The sequence below is a fragment of the Lepidochelys kempii genome, chromosome 7 (genome assembly GCF_965140285.1).
Source record: "Lepidochelys kempii isolate rLepKem1 chromosome 7, rLepKem1.hap1, whole genome shotgun sequence".
NCBI lineage: Eukaryota > Metazoa > Chordata > Testudines > Cheloniidae > Lepidochelys > Lepidochelys kempii.
This window is the reverse complement of record NC_136386.1, coordinates 34072572-34087328: the sequence shown is the minus strand read 5'-3', so window position 1 is coordinate 34087328 and position 14757 is coordinate 34072572. Positions and strand designations below refer to the sequence as shown.

General features: G+C 57.3%; 1 protein-coding gene across 1 annotated transcript; it reads right to left on the bottom strand.

The window, feature by feature from the left end:
• Positions 1–6917: 6917 nt before the first annotated feature.
• Positions 6918–14750, bottom strand: EEF1G (eukaryotic translation elongation factor 1 gamma). Its single transcript, XM_073352157.1, has 10 exons — positions 14649–14750; positions 13078–13236; positions 12302–12365; positions 11697–11839; positions 10257–10400; positions 9848–9977; positions 9169–9355; positions 8097–8269; positions 7831–7955; positions 6918–7243 (listed from the first exon to the last, which is right to left on the bottom strand). The coding sequence occupies exons 1-10, from the start codon at positions 14661–14663 to the stop codon at positions 7085–7087; spliced, it is 1299 nt and encodes a 432-aa protein (XP_073208258.1). The 5' UTR covers positions 14664–14750; the 3' UTR covers positions 6918–7084.
• Between the last annotated feature and the right edge of the window lie 7 nt (positions 14751–14757).

Below are 14757 nucleotides of genomic sequence, written 5' to 3'. Positions count from 1 at the left end.
GGCTCAGGCAGGTCACTGAAGAGAAGGCAGGCAGGGCAAGGGGATAGCTCTGCGCTCCCACCCACTGGCCTGGGCAAAGCCCCTTCCTTCCACTTGCCTCCACTGCCCCGCCTGTCTCAGGAAGCCGATGTGCCGCACTCACCCATGGCATAGGGCAGGGAGACCTGAGATGAAAGAGGCACCAGAAGAGTAGGAATTGTTACAAAGAGCTCACACACACACCCCAATGCCATGGCAGGGCTGTAGTTACACACACCCACACACACACACCCTAATGCCATGTCAGGGCTGTAGTTACAGCACACACACCCATGCCCCCTACTGCCATGGCAAGGCTCCAGCTAACAGCACAAACACCTTGTTTCTAAGCCTCTGGCCCCAGCAAATGCCCCCTCCCCAGTCCACATGCTGCACTCCACACATTCCGAGCCCTGGGTCAGCCTGAGATCGTGCATGTCCAGCCTGTTCTCTGGAGCACCCACAAGAATCTGCACAGCCTTGTTTTCTAGGAGCAGCATTCTGCTAAGCCCTCGCCTGGCAGCCCTGTGTCACTCCAGCCCAGAGATCAATGTGGGGGGGGGGAGGGAGATGACAGCCCTGAGATCACCTGCTAGCTCCTCCCAAGCTCCAAGCAAAAGGAAAACAGGTCACCAAGATAACATTCCAGGTCCACATTCCAGGCCTAGCCCTGGTGTTTCCACATGCAGCTCAGCAACCCAAAATCTCACATGGGAACCAGGCACAGGGAGCCAGAGTCACCCTGGGACTGTCCCTGCCCTCCTCCTACCAGCACCTCTTCCAGAGTTAGACTAGCACAGGATCTGGGCCCTCCTGCCAGGGATGCTACTTTAACCACAGATGTGAATTTCAACCCCTTTCATTAAAGTGATGGGAAAGGCCACATGGACACTCTCATCTCAGTTTAAATCAGCTTTACTTGGGTCAGTTAGGAATGGGTGTGATAATCCAAACCGAGATAGGAGCATCCACAAAGGGCTTCCACTGGGGCACATGCCAATGCCTCCTAACTAATGGGCGTTGGGCAGCCACATCCCCAGGATGCAGTATCCCACAGCAGGTAGCCTGGGTCCTACAGGTATCCTGTCCCTTCCTCTGCACATTGTGGGACACTGAGTTAGATAGCTACCCCATCCATACTGCTCTGTTCCAACCTGCCTGACTCCCAAGAGAGACACCTTACTCCAAGCTACTGCCCAGGGGCCCAATCAGTCCCATCCCATCCTGTCCCCCCCCCATTCCCCACACCACAGGGAACATAGCCAGTGCACAGGTACCCCCTCTCCCTGATCCCCAGCAGGGCTTTAACCCAGGACCCTCATTGCTGAAAGCATGGGCCTGTACATCAGCTAAAGGGGGAGCTCCATTAGCAGATGGCAATAGTAGGCTGTTACTCTCAGGTTTGGTCCTGCCATTGGTAGGGCACACACAATGCAAACTGAACCAGCAAGTTAGCCAGGCCCCAGGGAATGTGTCCCCATAATATTGCTCCCACATCCCAACACAATGATGTGCCACCATTAAAACACATTCTCCAGAATGTGCCAGAAACTGGGAATGGGTGACAGGGGATGGATCACTTGATGATGACCTGTTCTGTTCATTCCCTCTGGGGCATTTGGCATTGGCCACTGTCGGTAGCCAGGATGCTGGGCTAGATGGACCTTTGGTCTGACCCAGTATGGCCGTTCTTATGTTCTCCTGGCCATGCACTGTGTGCCCCATTAAATCTCTCCCCCAGCCCCACACAGGTGTGTTCCCATTATATCTGTCCCCAGCCAGATACACTCAGAGTCCCCATTATATCTCTCCCAACCATGATATACTGTTTCCCCATTATATTTCTCCTCAATATAGTGCAGGGGCTCTCAAACTGGGGTTTGTAGCCCTCAGGCGGTTGTGAGGTTATTACAAGGGGCAGGGAGTGGGTCATGAGCTATCAGTCTCCACCCTAAACCCTGCTTTGCTTCCAGCATTTATAAGGATGTTAAATGTATAAAAAAAGTGTTTTTAATTTACAAGGGGGGGGGGTCGCACTCAGAGGCTTGCTGTGTGAAAGGGGTCACCAGTACAAAAGTTTGAAAACCACTGATATAGTGTATCCCCATTTCATCTGGCCCCCTGACCTTGTGTTCCCCACCCCCATAAACTGTGTCCCGCATGAAATCTGATACATTCTGCATCTTGACATAACTCCCCACCATACACTGGTTGTTCCCATTATATCTTTTCCCACTGTGGTACATTGTGTCCCCCTATAGCAGGTGGGGGTGAATGGGCGGGTAAACTTTGGGGGAGTGGAGGCAGGGCAGAGGGACAGCAGAGAATGGGGGAGGCTTTTCCTCCACCCAGACTATTCCTGAGATTTAAAACTCAGGCCAGGCTTTGGCCACCCCCTACCCCAGAGCTCTGGGTCAGTCACTGAGACCTCACTGGCAGGGCCAGCCCAGGGGACCTCTGCAAGCTGCAGCAGTGACCTCCTCCTAGCTGTAGGGGTTGCCTCCAACTTGGGGCCTCCTGCCAGGGTAGCCCCCGCGCTGCAGTGCAGTGATCACACTTTCCTGTACAAGCGGCTGTAAGAAGCTAAAATGGAAGTGGGCTGAGGTTGCCTGGCTGCAGCTTGCTTCCTACAGGGCTAGAAGCTGACTGAAAGCAGAGGGGAGCTGTGAGTCTGTGCACAGAGCCGCCCCAGAGAGCTTGGGTGGGGCTGATTTAGCAAGAACAAAACTCAAGCCAGATGTGTGAACGGGCAATTTGGAGCGGCGCCAGCCTTGGCTGCAGCTGCTCCCCCACATCTGGTGGCCATCTTGAGGCATTGGAGTTTGTTTGGGAAGAAATGTGCCCCCGGGGAGGGGGGGGAGATCAGGGTAGACGCTGCTACGGGGCAGTGCAGGGCATTAACCCTTCCCTCACCACGCCCTATAGCAAAGCGTGCAGTGACGTTCGACAAGTTGATTCCCAGCAAGCATGAAACTACACACACACACAAACTGAGCAGCCAGGGCCACAGCTTCGCACAGCCGAGCGCAAGGAGGGGCAAGGCACGCATCACTACTCCTGCCCTCTAGCGCCCTGCAGCAGCTGGCAGTAAGCTAGCATTTGCTGGCAGTAGTGCCTGGGGAGAGCTGAGAGCGCAGCCAGATAGGCTTATCTACACTAGGGGGTTAGCTGTGGGGCTGCTAGCTACAGTGGGGCAACCATGCTATATGCCGCATACATCAGGCATTGCATTAATGCAGCGTGCCTATGAGAGGGGATTGCTGCTGAACCAGTAAGGAAAACCCCAGGGCAGAGATGGCTGGAGCCCAGGAGATGGCTTCAGGAAATGGGTGGAAGATGCTAGCAAACATTGGTATTCTAGTGGAGAGCATTATGTGCACAACAGCTGCTGGGGGGGAAGGAGGGGAGAAGGGAAAAAGAGGGAGGGGCAATAAACACACATACAAGCTCCAAGGGCTAACTACTGGGGCTTGTGAGGAAACATGCGCCAGGGCCTCTCCCCCGCACCAGTCAGGACACTGGCCTAAACACCCACACACACTGATGAAGTCTGGCAGGTCCCAGAAGCCCCCCAGCTCAGGCAGAGGCTGGAACTCCACCCTGGGGTAGCCCCATAGCAGATTTATTTGGCTCTAGGGTGCTGGCGGCTCTGGTTACAGCAAGTGGCTCTGGGGTATTTACACTCAGAAGCCTTTAATGACCTCCAATCCCCAGCAAAGTAGGCAAAGTCTGATGCCCTGAGCAGCGCGTTGCATAGGTCCCTGCTCCGCTCCTGCACCTGCCCCGAGGGAGACCCCTCCATCCAGGCACCCTGGGGGCTTGGGCAGCATTGGTGGTGGTCTGGGTATGTGCGCTCCCCTATGTATGCTCCTGTTAACTGCATGGTGTTGATAAACGGTTAGCAAACAATTGTATGCCGCTGCCATAGAGGAGGCACTTTTCAAAGGTTCTTTAGAAACATGCTTTTACACTAAACGGCCTGCCCCAGGCTAACAGCTGGTGCAGGCAGCTTTTAACCCCTCCCCCCCCCACCCCACACACACACATTTTGTTTTACATTATCCAAGCACAAAAGGCTAGTAAAAATCCCTCTCATTTTGTGCTCAGATTCTCCCACTGACCAGTTTCACCAAACCTTCTAGAACTGTTTGGCTCCAGTACAACAAAAGCTCTCGGCATCTCCCTCGCTAGACTTCACACTGCTTTGCAAAGGAGGCGCCACGGGCTCCTTTTGCAGATGGGGAAACTGAGGCCCAGAAAGGGGAACAGATCCCAGCAATCTTGACTCCCAGCCCCTCACCCTGCTCTAACCCATCATATCCCACTCCCCCTCCACAGCCAAGACAGAACCCAGGTCTCCCTGCTGCCTGGATCATTTGGTGGGGAAGAGTGGCAGAGAGTGGTGACAGAATGCTGCCCTAAGGGCCCAGCCAGAAATGCTCTGTGACAATGCACATTATGAGTGGTTGAGCACCAGCCTCTGCCTGATCAGCTGTCCCTCTATAGACAGGAGCCTGGTTGGCTGCTACTGGGGGCAGGCAAGACTGGGGTACTGCTTTTACTGAGCCAATGGCTCCCTAGTGTGAAAGTCCCTCCATTCTCCCCCTCCCACACACTTGTCATGGGGACAACGGGAGCTGGGCAGGGCCTTTCTTGTCTCAGACAGGATTGCAGCACAAGCTGAGGGAATTTACAAAGAGGGTGGGGCAGGGTAGGGCTGGCTCACCCAGAAGCACTGGAGGGGAGCAGAGGCCGGTTATTCAGATAGCACAAGCAGGGCAGATGGCCCTTTACACCAGACACTGTGCCTGCCCCATAGCCTTAAGCCACTGAATGGGCCACAAGCCAGTGACCCTGACCCATTTAAACACAACTGTCTATCTTAGCATCCACTCCCCTTCTACCCTGGGGCCTGCTCCCACAGCCCAGGCTTTCAGCCTCACTGTTTAGGCACTGGGACTCCCCCAAGGCAACCACTGAAGCACAAGGACTTTTCCTGCAGGGATCCTGCAGCAACCAATGGGGAGGCTACATTAGCAGCCAGCAGTGAGATCACAGCCCCCCCAGCAGTTCAGCCCCAGACACTACACACTGCTCCCACTTCTAGCCCAGCTGGCACCAGCAGCTTGCTGCCCAGCCATCATCATGCTGTCAGATGGCAGGACAGCTACAGCCTCGCGTGGCCAAACCCACACCCGCATGGAACGCGGCAGCAGGATCTGAGTGTGACTCATGCTTCCTGAGGGCCCCCGAAGAGCCAGATGGATGCGATTAACCCAGTGCTGCCTCCCACCACAACGGCAGCTCGTCCATGAAGACAGGCTGCCAGCTCCAACCAGCACACAGTGCAGCACCAGAGCTGTCAACAAGGCAGAGCAGGGAGAAGTGGGGCAGCTTAGCTAGCAGCTGCAGTCAGGGCCCCCGCCCTCAGCAGCAGGGGGCTCCTGCCCACGCACCTGGACACCATGAGCAGATACTGTGGGACCCCATTCTCAGTTCTATGGGCAGATGGTGACACAGCAGACACCCCCTCTCCCTGCCATTCGCCAGCCCTGCAGCAGTTTGGACTCTTCCCCGCCTAACTTGGAGCTTCACCGAGTCATGGTGTGAGTAGGCACACGCCTAGGGGTTCCAGCCCCAGCTCAAACTCCAAAGTCCACCCAGTTCAGTGTGTCCTGGGTGGTGCAGGACTAGCCCCTGCCTTCCCCCATGCCCAGGGATAGCCAGTTACACTGATTGCCAGCCAGGTACAAGCTTGTTATACCAGGGGTGTGAATAAGCCACTTCTCTGCAGCCAGCAGAGCACCTGGGTATGAATCAGGCACTCCAGACTGCTCCCAAGGAACAGAGGCCTGCACCAGGGGACTCAGCTGCTAGGGATTCCCAGCTTGGGGAGGCCCAGGAGGAGCAGGCCCAGGAATAGGGATACTGGCTGTCTAGCTACAGGGAACAGTGCAGGTTAGGGCAAGCCCCTAGGGAAGACTCCTAGGAGCCAGCTGGCAGCCCCTGCCATACTGGTGAGGGAAGGGCCCTTGCAGAAAGCAGCTGCAGGGGAAAGACACCCAGGTCCCCAGCTGTTGTGACTGACCAACAGACAAGAAAGCTGACAGCCTCTCAAGCCCTGCCCTGCCCACCCCACCCCCACAAAGGTTAAAGAGCACAATTTGCTTCCCATCATGTAGTATTTCCAGGGGTGGGGCACTAGATGAGCCAGGGTTGCACAATCGTAGGCTAAGAAAGGGGTGGAGCGAGCAGGCTGGTTGGTCAGCCAGACACTATAGCCTGGGAGCTAGGCACAGGCCTAAGGCAACCCACTCAGAGGGGGAGGGAACAGTGTAGCAAGTTGTTTGATGGGTTCCAGAATGAGGCTCACCCCCACACCCTGCCAACAAGCTACTCATGGGGATGGCTGGGACCTGTTTCCTGTGGTACACCCAGCCTGTAACCCACCTGGCTGCAGGGCCCAGCCCTGCCCTGCCTGCTGGCACTGATAAGCTTATCACCAGTAGGGTGTGAGGGCAAGGCCAGGGCAGAGGCTTGCAGTGACCCATGCCCTGCCTCCCAGCTTAAATATTGATCTGGGGCCTGGCAACTCAGCCTCTCCAAACAATTAAAGAGACGATTCTCCCAGAGGCACCCATCCCTGCCAAGAAACAGCAGCCCTCCCCCTCCACCCTATACCCCAGCCAAGACACCCATCCGGCCCACAGCAAGAGTCCAGATCTGCCCCACACCAGCTGCACCCTTGCTAGGGAGAGCCCAGATTTCCTATCCACCTCAGCAGGAAACCCACTGTGTCTGTCCCTGCACCCCCAGCCAGTCCCAGGGGCCCTGAGGAAGCACCAGCAGGCCCCCAGCTGGCCCCACAAGCCCCTGCCCAGGAACGACAGACCCCAGGATACCAGCATGTGGGGTTTTTATTTTTCATGTCACTGATCCAGGCTTCTGATGTTTGGCCCCTGGTGAACAGTTCCCAGCAGCCCATGCTCCCACTGGCTGCTGCCCAGAGGCTGTTGTCCCTCACTGGCCAGTCTGTGCTGTCCCAGCTGGTGGGAAGGCAGTGCCCTCACTTGAAGATCTTTCCCTGGTTGAAGGCTTTGCCGACATGTTTGAATTCGCCCTCCCACGTGAAATACTCCTTGACCAGCGTCTTGCACTCCTCACTGTCTGCATCCATCTTCCTCCAGGTATAGGACTCATAATCCACTTGCCAGTCAGGGCTCAGCTGGGAACAGAGAGGAGGATCAGCAGAGGGCCTCCCCACACCCCAGTCACTGCACCAACAGGCCCAGCCACCAGAGGGTGAGCTGAGCCTAGTCCCTCCCTTTTCCCTGCACTGCAGATGGAGTCATCCTCATAGGGCAGGGCCTGCTCAGCTACAGGCCCCTCCCTCACAGCCCAGCATGCTTCCCTACCCACATGGAGCAGTTGCTCCCTCTGCACTCAGCTGCCACCCTTCCTCTCCCCCTCCCCCCCCACTCCTCCACCAGCACAAGCAGATCCTGGCCAACTCCGGAGGGCTGTGGGTCAGCACTGGGGGGGCAGAGCTGGGTGAGAACCACCCTTTGCTCTTGGCACTGGGCAGCTTCACAGCAGGGCATGGCCAGACTGCCCCGAGGGAGCAGACTGCCCCCTTCTGCCCAGGAACATTAGCAGGCTGCCCCAAGAACATTTACCTGTTCCCAGGCCAGGGAGCCAGCAGGCTCCCGAGACACAGCCACCCTGTAGTGTGGCAGTGCAGAGCTAGGGGTACCTGCTCCTAGCGGGTATGGCCAGACTCCCTGCACACCCACGGTCCGCACAGAGACTCACCGGGAAGGCCAGCTCCTGGCCGCGGAAGACCCAGATGCCGGAGATGGTGCTGTCGTTATTGCTGCCAAAGAGGATGACGCTGGAAAAAGCGTTCTTCCGCAGTTTGTCCAGGCGCTGGAACATGCCTAGTGGGAAGAGGTGGGAGAGCCGTCACTGCTATGCCCCACCCCAAGCAGGAACCCTCTGCGACTCAGACCAGCCCCAGGTGCTGTTCAGGGAGCCGGGGCAAGCCCTGAAGAGGAAGGGAAGGGGTGCTGGGCTCTCACCTGTGATGAGGTTGCAGCTCATGAAGGTCTGGCTCAGCTCCTCAGGGAAGCGGTACTGCGAGTACCAGATGGACCAGCCGTCCTTGTCAAAGTGCTCCCAGAAGTAGGGCAGTGCCACCGTCAGCGTGTCCTCGTTGGAGTACTTCCGCTTGAACTCGTCTATGACAAAGGGGCTGGGGCAGAGTAGCTCCATCAGAGACAGGCAGGGGGCAGCTGCCCTCACCTCAGCCACCTCCCAGATAGCTGGGACAGAGCCAGCCTCCTGCCTAGCAGTGACTCCAAGGCCCCTCTTCCTACTCAGGTGTTTGGGCTGTGGGGCTAGGGAGGTCAGGACCCTGCACAGCTCACCTCCCAGGTCCATGAGAGAGCGCTCATGGCAAAGAGTAACAGAGGGCACTGCCCCATCCTACCCAGTGGTTCTGGGCTAGGCATGCCTCTAGCCCCGTGTTCCCCATCCCAGCAGGGATTATGGACGCAGGCAGTGCAGCCCATGAAGCTATCCCAGGCATGCAGCAGGGCGTGGGACTGGGATGACTCCAACTCAGCAGTGCTGAGGCTCTGCCTGTCAGCATGCAGCCACCGCCCCCTGGTGGCCAGGGAAGGCAGCAGAGAAGCCATGAGCAAGAGGACCACAGACTGAAATCTGATTCCTCTGCTACAGGCCAAGGGGTGGGGAGGAGAGGGAATGCCATCCCTTCCAGAGGCAGGGAGGGACAGGACTGGGCTCTCAAAATCAACTCCTCTGTTTGCTCTGGAAAGGCCACTCTGCCCTTTCCCATCCAGAGGCCCATGGAGCAGCAGGAGGGAGCTGGCTGTGTCCCCACTGTCTGGTGAAAACAAGAGCTGGTGGCAGCTTGCCCAGAAGAGGCCAGAGGAGACAGGGAGCAGAGCATGGGAACTGACCCTTCCCAGGGCCCAGCCCACCAGCAACAGAGAGGAGCGCGATTAGTTTGGGGCAGCGGCTACGGGGCACTAGTGCCATGCAGCTGCCAGGATCCGACCCCCTCTCTCCACTTTCCCTGCAGGAGCTCCACCAGCCAGGGCTGGCCCAGCCCAGTGAACAGATCAGCACCTCTTGGGCAGGTGAGCAAAGGGGTCCTTGGACTTCGGCTCAGCAGCCAGGGCCTGATCACACTCATCCATCTCCTCTTCAGGCTCAGATTTCCTCTCCTCTTTCTTCTCCTGCTTCTTCTCCTCCTTGGCAGGCTTCTCTTTCTTGGGGACGTCTTTCTTTGGCTGGTTCTCAGCAAACTTCTTGGCTGCATCAAGGGGAGGAAGGAGCCCATGGTGGGGGCAGCCAGGTCCCTCCCTCCTTTCCTCTCATGGGGGGGGCACCCCATGGTGGCCCTCGCAGACCACCTTGAAACTTAGCAATGGCACAAATCCAACCACTCAAGCCCTGACCCAGCCATTGTTAGCCCCGAACTGGGGAGACCCTGATCACAGCAGCCACAGCTCCCTGCTAGAGCTTCTCTGGTTGCATCCTCCCCCAACCAGGGTGGAGTAGCCTCAGAACCAAATCTGGGGCAGAGTGAAGCCTGGGAGACCCAATAGAAGGAAGAGGCCAGTAGATCAGGGTACACAGATCCCAGCAGAGTCACCCCAGAGAGTTAGCAAGCAGGATCCCCCTTCAAGTTGCTGCAGAGAATCTAGAGAACAACAAGGCCTGCCATTACAAGGGGCACCAGGACAGCCACACACCCCTCACAGGGGAGGCAGAGGGCCAGCTCCCTGCCTGGGGAGCTACTCACCATCAAACTGAGCCATCTTCTCACATAGCTTCACCTCTCCCAGCACAGCCTTGAACTGCGGCTGATTGATGCAGGTCACAAACCAGCGGTTGGTGTTGCTGTAGGGCTGGCGGAAGGACGGCTCCAGCACCTGGAGAGAAGGTCAGAGATCAGCACAGCTGGAGCCAGCCATGGCTCAGGACACTGAGATCAGAAGAGGGTTTCCTGGGCATCTATCCCTGCCCCAGGGGCAAGGCAGCCACTCCCCAAGCCTTTGGAGCCACACTGGAATCCCTGACCAGCCTTGCCCCCTCAAAGCCCCACCCTGCACACAGGACTCAGGACAGCAGGAACTCTCAGCAAAGCTACAGCCCAGAACCAGACCCTCCTGCCACTGCCACGGAGCCTCAGACAGTAGAGCCCCCTGCACCTGCTTGTAGAGCCAGAGGAGGGTGCACACAACAGTGATGTCAGCCAGCGTGATGCGCTCCCCCACCAGGAAGGTCTGAGTCTTCAGATGAGAGTCCAGGATGCCCAGGACCCGCTTCACCTCCTCCTTGGCATATTCTGTGGCCTGGAGATCAAAAAGACCAGGTGAGCCCCACTGAGGCCTAGGGGAGGGAGGGGGAAGAAGAGGAGACAGATGCTTACTTAGCTGCCATACATTGTGCCACCGCTTCGCCGCCACCACCACCTAACACCCTCCCCTCCTCAGCATTCCCAGGAAACCAAACCAGACCAGGTGCACTCTAGTGGTTAGAGCAGAGGAGCCAGATCTGGATTCTAACCCAAGCTCGACCACTGATTTCAGAAAAGTCTTTTTCTATCTACGAGGCAAATCCCTTCCCCCAATCCCATGGGGCCTGCAAGGCCTGTGAACTCCCACGCCGAGGTGCAGGAGATGCACAAGCTAGCAATGACTGGCATCACCCTCCTTCCTCCACCCCCAGCTGGCAGGAGATGCTGCAGCTTCTTTCCAAGCTTGGCACCAAGACAGGAATGGGCCTCAAAGCAGGAGAAAGTCCCAGACAGGCCTAGGCTGGCCCTGTGGCTGTTTCCTAATCAGAATCCCAGCAGGGAGGTAGGGGAGCTGGAAGCCCATCAGCTCATTGTTGCCCTTCCTGCGCCACGTCCATCTCAGTCCCTGCAGGAACAGGGCAGAGAGAAATCTGTCTCACTGGATTACCACACAGAAGCCCTGTATTCGCAGCAGCCTCCTGACCCTCAGGGGAGGGGGCCAGCAGCTCCTCACAGACTGCAACCTTGGAGCAGGCTACTTGCCTTCCCAGCTCTAGACACACCAGTGGCACTTATCAGAAGAGAGGCAGCCCAAAGAGTTCCTCCTTGGCATGGGCCCATCTGCATGAGTCAGGGAGGCCGTGCCAGGAGCTTCACTGCACCATGGCAGCCCAGACTTGGAGGTCCTGGGCCTCCAACGAGCTTAGTACCCAGCAAGCTGGAAGGAGTGTCCATTCTCCATTAGTTGTGGATGGCAGGGGGCAGGGACACTTCAACAGCTGCAGCCTCTCCTCAGAGATTTCAGGCCTCACTGCCAGGCCCCTGTAGAGATGCTGGGATGGCAGACACTGACCATGGCCCCATGCATCTGTCTCACCCCTCATGCGACAGTCACTGAGTGCTACCGTAATGCAGCCAGCGATACGCACCCCTAAAACCCTGACCCTGCCTCACAGCCAAGATCTAAACCTTTGACTCTCCATGAGGGGGTGTTACTGAACAGCAGTATCAGGAGTGGAAACTTCCAGGACTCCCAATTCTCCTATGTGTACACAGGGGCAGCAAGGAGCTGGCCTGGTCCCGTGACCATTCACTGGAGGAGAGCCCTGCCCTCCCCCCCGCCCCCACTGACCTGCTTGTTGTAGTGCATGATGCCCAGCGTAGGGAAGACCCAGGTGCTGGCGGGAGGGACGATGTCACTGTCAGCAAAGCTCACCCACTGGATGATCTGGGCAGCTGTCTCCTTGGTGGATCCCCGCAGGTCGTCATTACTGACTGGAACCAGAGCCAACTGGTCACTGGGACGGGGAGAGACACCAAGCCCACCCAGCCAAGACATGTCCACCCAAGGCATACACCACCCCCAAATCAACAGACATACCATCTCTTCTCCCCCCACCCCCAGCAGCAGCACCACCGGGCCCATGAGTGCGGCTACCATCAGGGGAAGGGGAGCAGAACTGCCCTGGCAGAGCCAGCAGTGGGAAGAGCCAAGCCCAGCCCAAGTCCACTACAGGACTAGCAAGTCCACAGGCACTGACCCGACTGCGGGTGCACTGGACACAGTAAGGAACTGTCCAGCGCACTGCTTACTCCACTGAGCCCAGCAGAGGCAGCAGCCGCTGGATGGGGTCAGGGACACCCTAACTTTACTGCCAGGTACAAGCTCCACAGGGTATGCTCTTTCCATGAAGTCCCCATCCCCCCCGGTGCTGGGGTCAGCCCCCTGACCATTACCGTAATGTGCGATGGCGTTACTCTCAAACACGCAGAATCCATCAGCCCCTTCAAACGCAGGAACCTAGAAAGCAAGCACCATTGCATCCCTCACTGAGCAACCAAGGCTTTCACCTGCCTGTGCAGCACCCCACCACCTCGGCCACACTGGCTAACTCCACCAGCCCTCAGAGCACAGCCAGTTTCCCCTCCCCCAAGGGCCAGCAAATGGGTCACCCCAAGAGCATCTCGGCCCTGCTGACACCCAGCACCCCACAGCAGCAACTCTCAGATGGAGTCACAGGGAGGCCAGGAGGGAGGCATTCATGCCCTCCAGCAGGCACCAAGGAAGCCCCTCTGCTGGTTCCTGCCCCATTAGACGCCCAACCCTGAGGGCTGGAGTGGCTTGAGGCAGGGGGAGCATGCGGGGCGGGACGGAAGGAAAGAGACAACTGCTCAGGGCTTGTCCCTCCACAACTCGTCTCCCAAGTACCATGAGCAGTGAGTGTACAGCTGCCCAAGGGGTCAAGTGACTGAGCAGTTCCACCACACTCTAGCTACCAACATTTCCTTCTACACCAGGAGCTGCAATGCAGCACTGTTTGCAGCTGGTCTGCCCCCTGCCTGACCAGGCCTCCCCAACCATCGTATATCCAGCACATGGAGACTAGAGAGAAGGACAGAGTGACCCCAGAGGACACCTGTTTCTCCAATCTGAATGACTCATTACTGGAAACCTGGCACTACCCTAGCAATGCTCCTCACTCAGTCTGAGTCAGCACATGCAGCACTGTTACCTTCCCAGCAGGAAATTTCTTCAGGAACTCAGGTGTTTTGTTGGTTTGCCCAAAGTGGAACTGGGGTGGGGTGGAGAGGACCTTGATCTTAGCCCCACTGTACTGGGCAGCAATGAGGGCTTTAAATGCCCGCCAGTTCTCAGGGTAGGTGTAGAGAGTCTGAAGAACACAGAAAAGGAACAAGGTATGAAAAATGCAGGAGCAGATCACCAAGATCTGTCTTCTGGTCCACCTCGCACTTCTTGGTCTCCTCTGTGCCCCAGGAAGGCCCTCCTCCTTAAACCAAACCCCCACCATGCTGATTTTACCAACCTTAGTATTCACCCAGAAAGCTCCCTCTCTCTTGCCCCTTCATCTGCCATGGTTACCCCAGGTACCCTCTCCCCACATTCACCAGACAGGTTTCAGAGTAACAGCCGTGTTGGTCTGTATTCACAAAAAGAAAAGGAGTACTTGTGGCACCTTAGAGACTAACCAATTTATTTGAGCATGAGCTTTCGTGAGCTACGGCTCACGAGTACTCCTTTTCCATTCACCAGACCCCTTCATCCACCCCAGGTCCCCTCACCAGTTCAGAGACATCACCCTCCCTCACAGCCACTCTCCTGTTTCCACCCACCTCCCAGAGTTCCCCTCACCTACAGAAATCCTCAGTACCCCAGATCAAATGGCCCCTCTGCTTCAGGGTCCCCAATACATGTACAAAGACCACTACCCCATCAGCAACCCAAGCACTCTGAGCCACACCCCCATCCACTCACCTTCACTGCCAGCTTTACCATGCACCAGAAAGCCCTGTCTTTCTATGCAGATTCATCACCCTGGGCCAACCCCCAACCATTGCCCCCACCCTAAGCCGACACCTAAGCCAACACCCGTCACCCTTGGCCATTACACCTCTCCATCAAAGGGAGATGCAAGGACAGTAGAATCCAGAGCAGACGTCTCCTCCAGGTACCCCTGTACACCCAGAAAGACTCCTCTCCCCTACCCCATCAACACCACACTCTCCCTTGCCACAAATACCTTAAGACTAGGGCAGACACTTCCTCCCCAAGAAATACAATCTCTAAGGCAGAGACCCCACCCCAATACCTCCAAACATAGAGACACGAAGTCAGCACCCCCTCCAAACTGCCCCCCGGCTGCGGGAGCCTTCAAATATACCCCCGCCTTCTCCCATCAATCAAATCCACCACTGCCTTCTCCCCTCCCATCAATCAAATCAAATACAGCACTGCCTTCTCCCCTTCCATCAATCCCTACTAGTCCCTAGGGGCCATCTCCCCAACCGCACATTTCCCATTCCACCACCCTAGCCCCCTAATACCAACCCCAGCTCTCCTGCCGCAGCTAAGCCCCCATTGGGGCCCCGCCTTGGGGCCCGTCCCAGGTCAGCCCCCGCAGGGTCCCCCTCCCGGGCCAGGGCCCCCGCAATACCACCCGCAGGCAGACAAGCCCATCCCCGCCCCAGCCCTGCCATTCTCCCAGGCCTCGGCCAGCCCCCCAAAAGCGGATGGGGATGGATTGCCTAGAGGGGAGCAGGGGACCCTCAGAGACGACACACTCACCCCGGCCGCCGCCATCTTAGCGAGCAGAGAAAAGGGAGGAGCTCGGGGCGGGACTACCGTAAAGCAACGGGGAAAGCGCCGCAAAGCGAGACGCCGCACACCCAGTCAC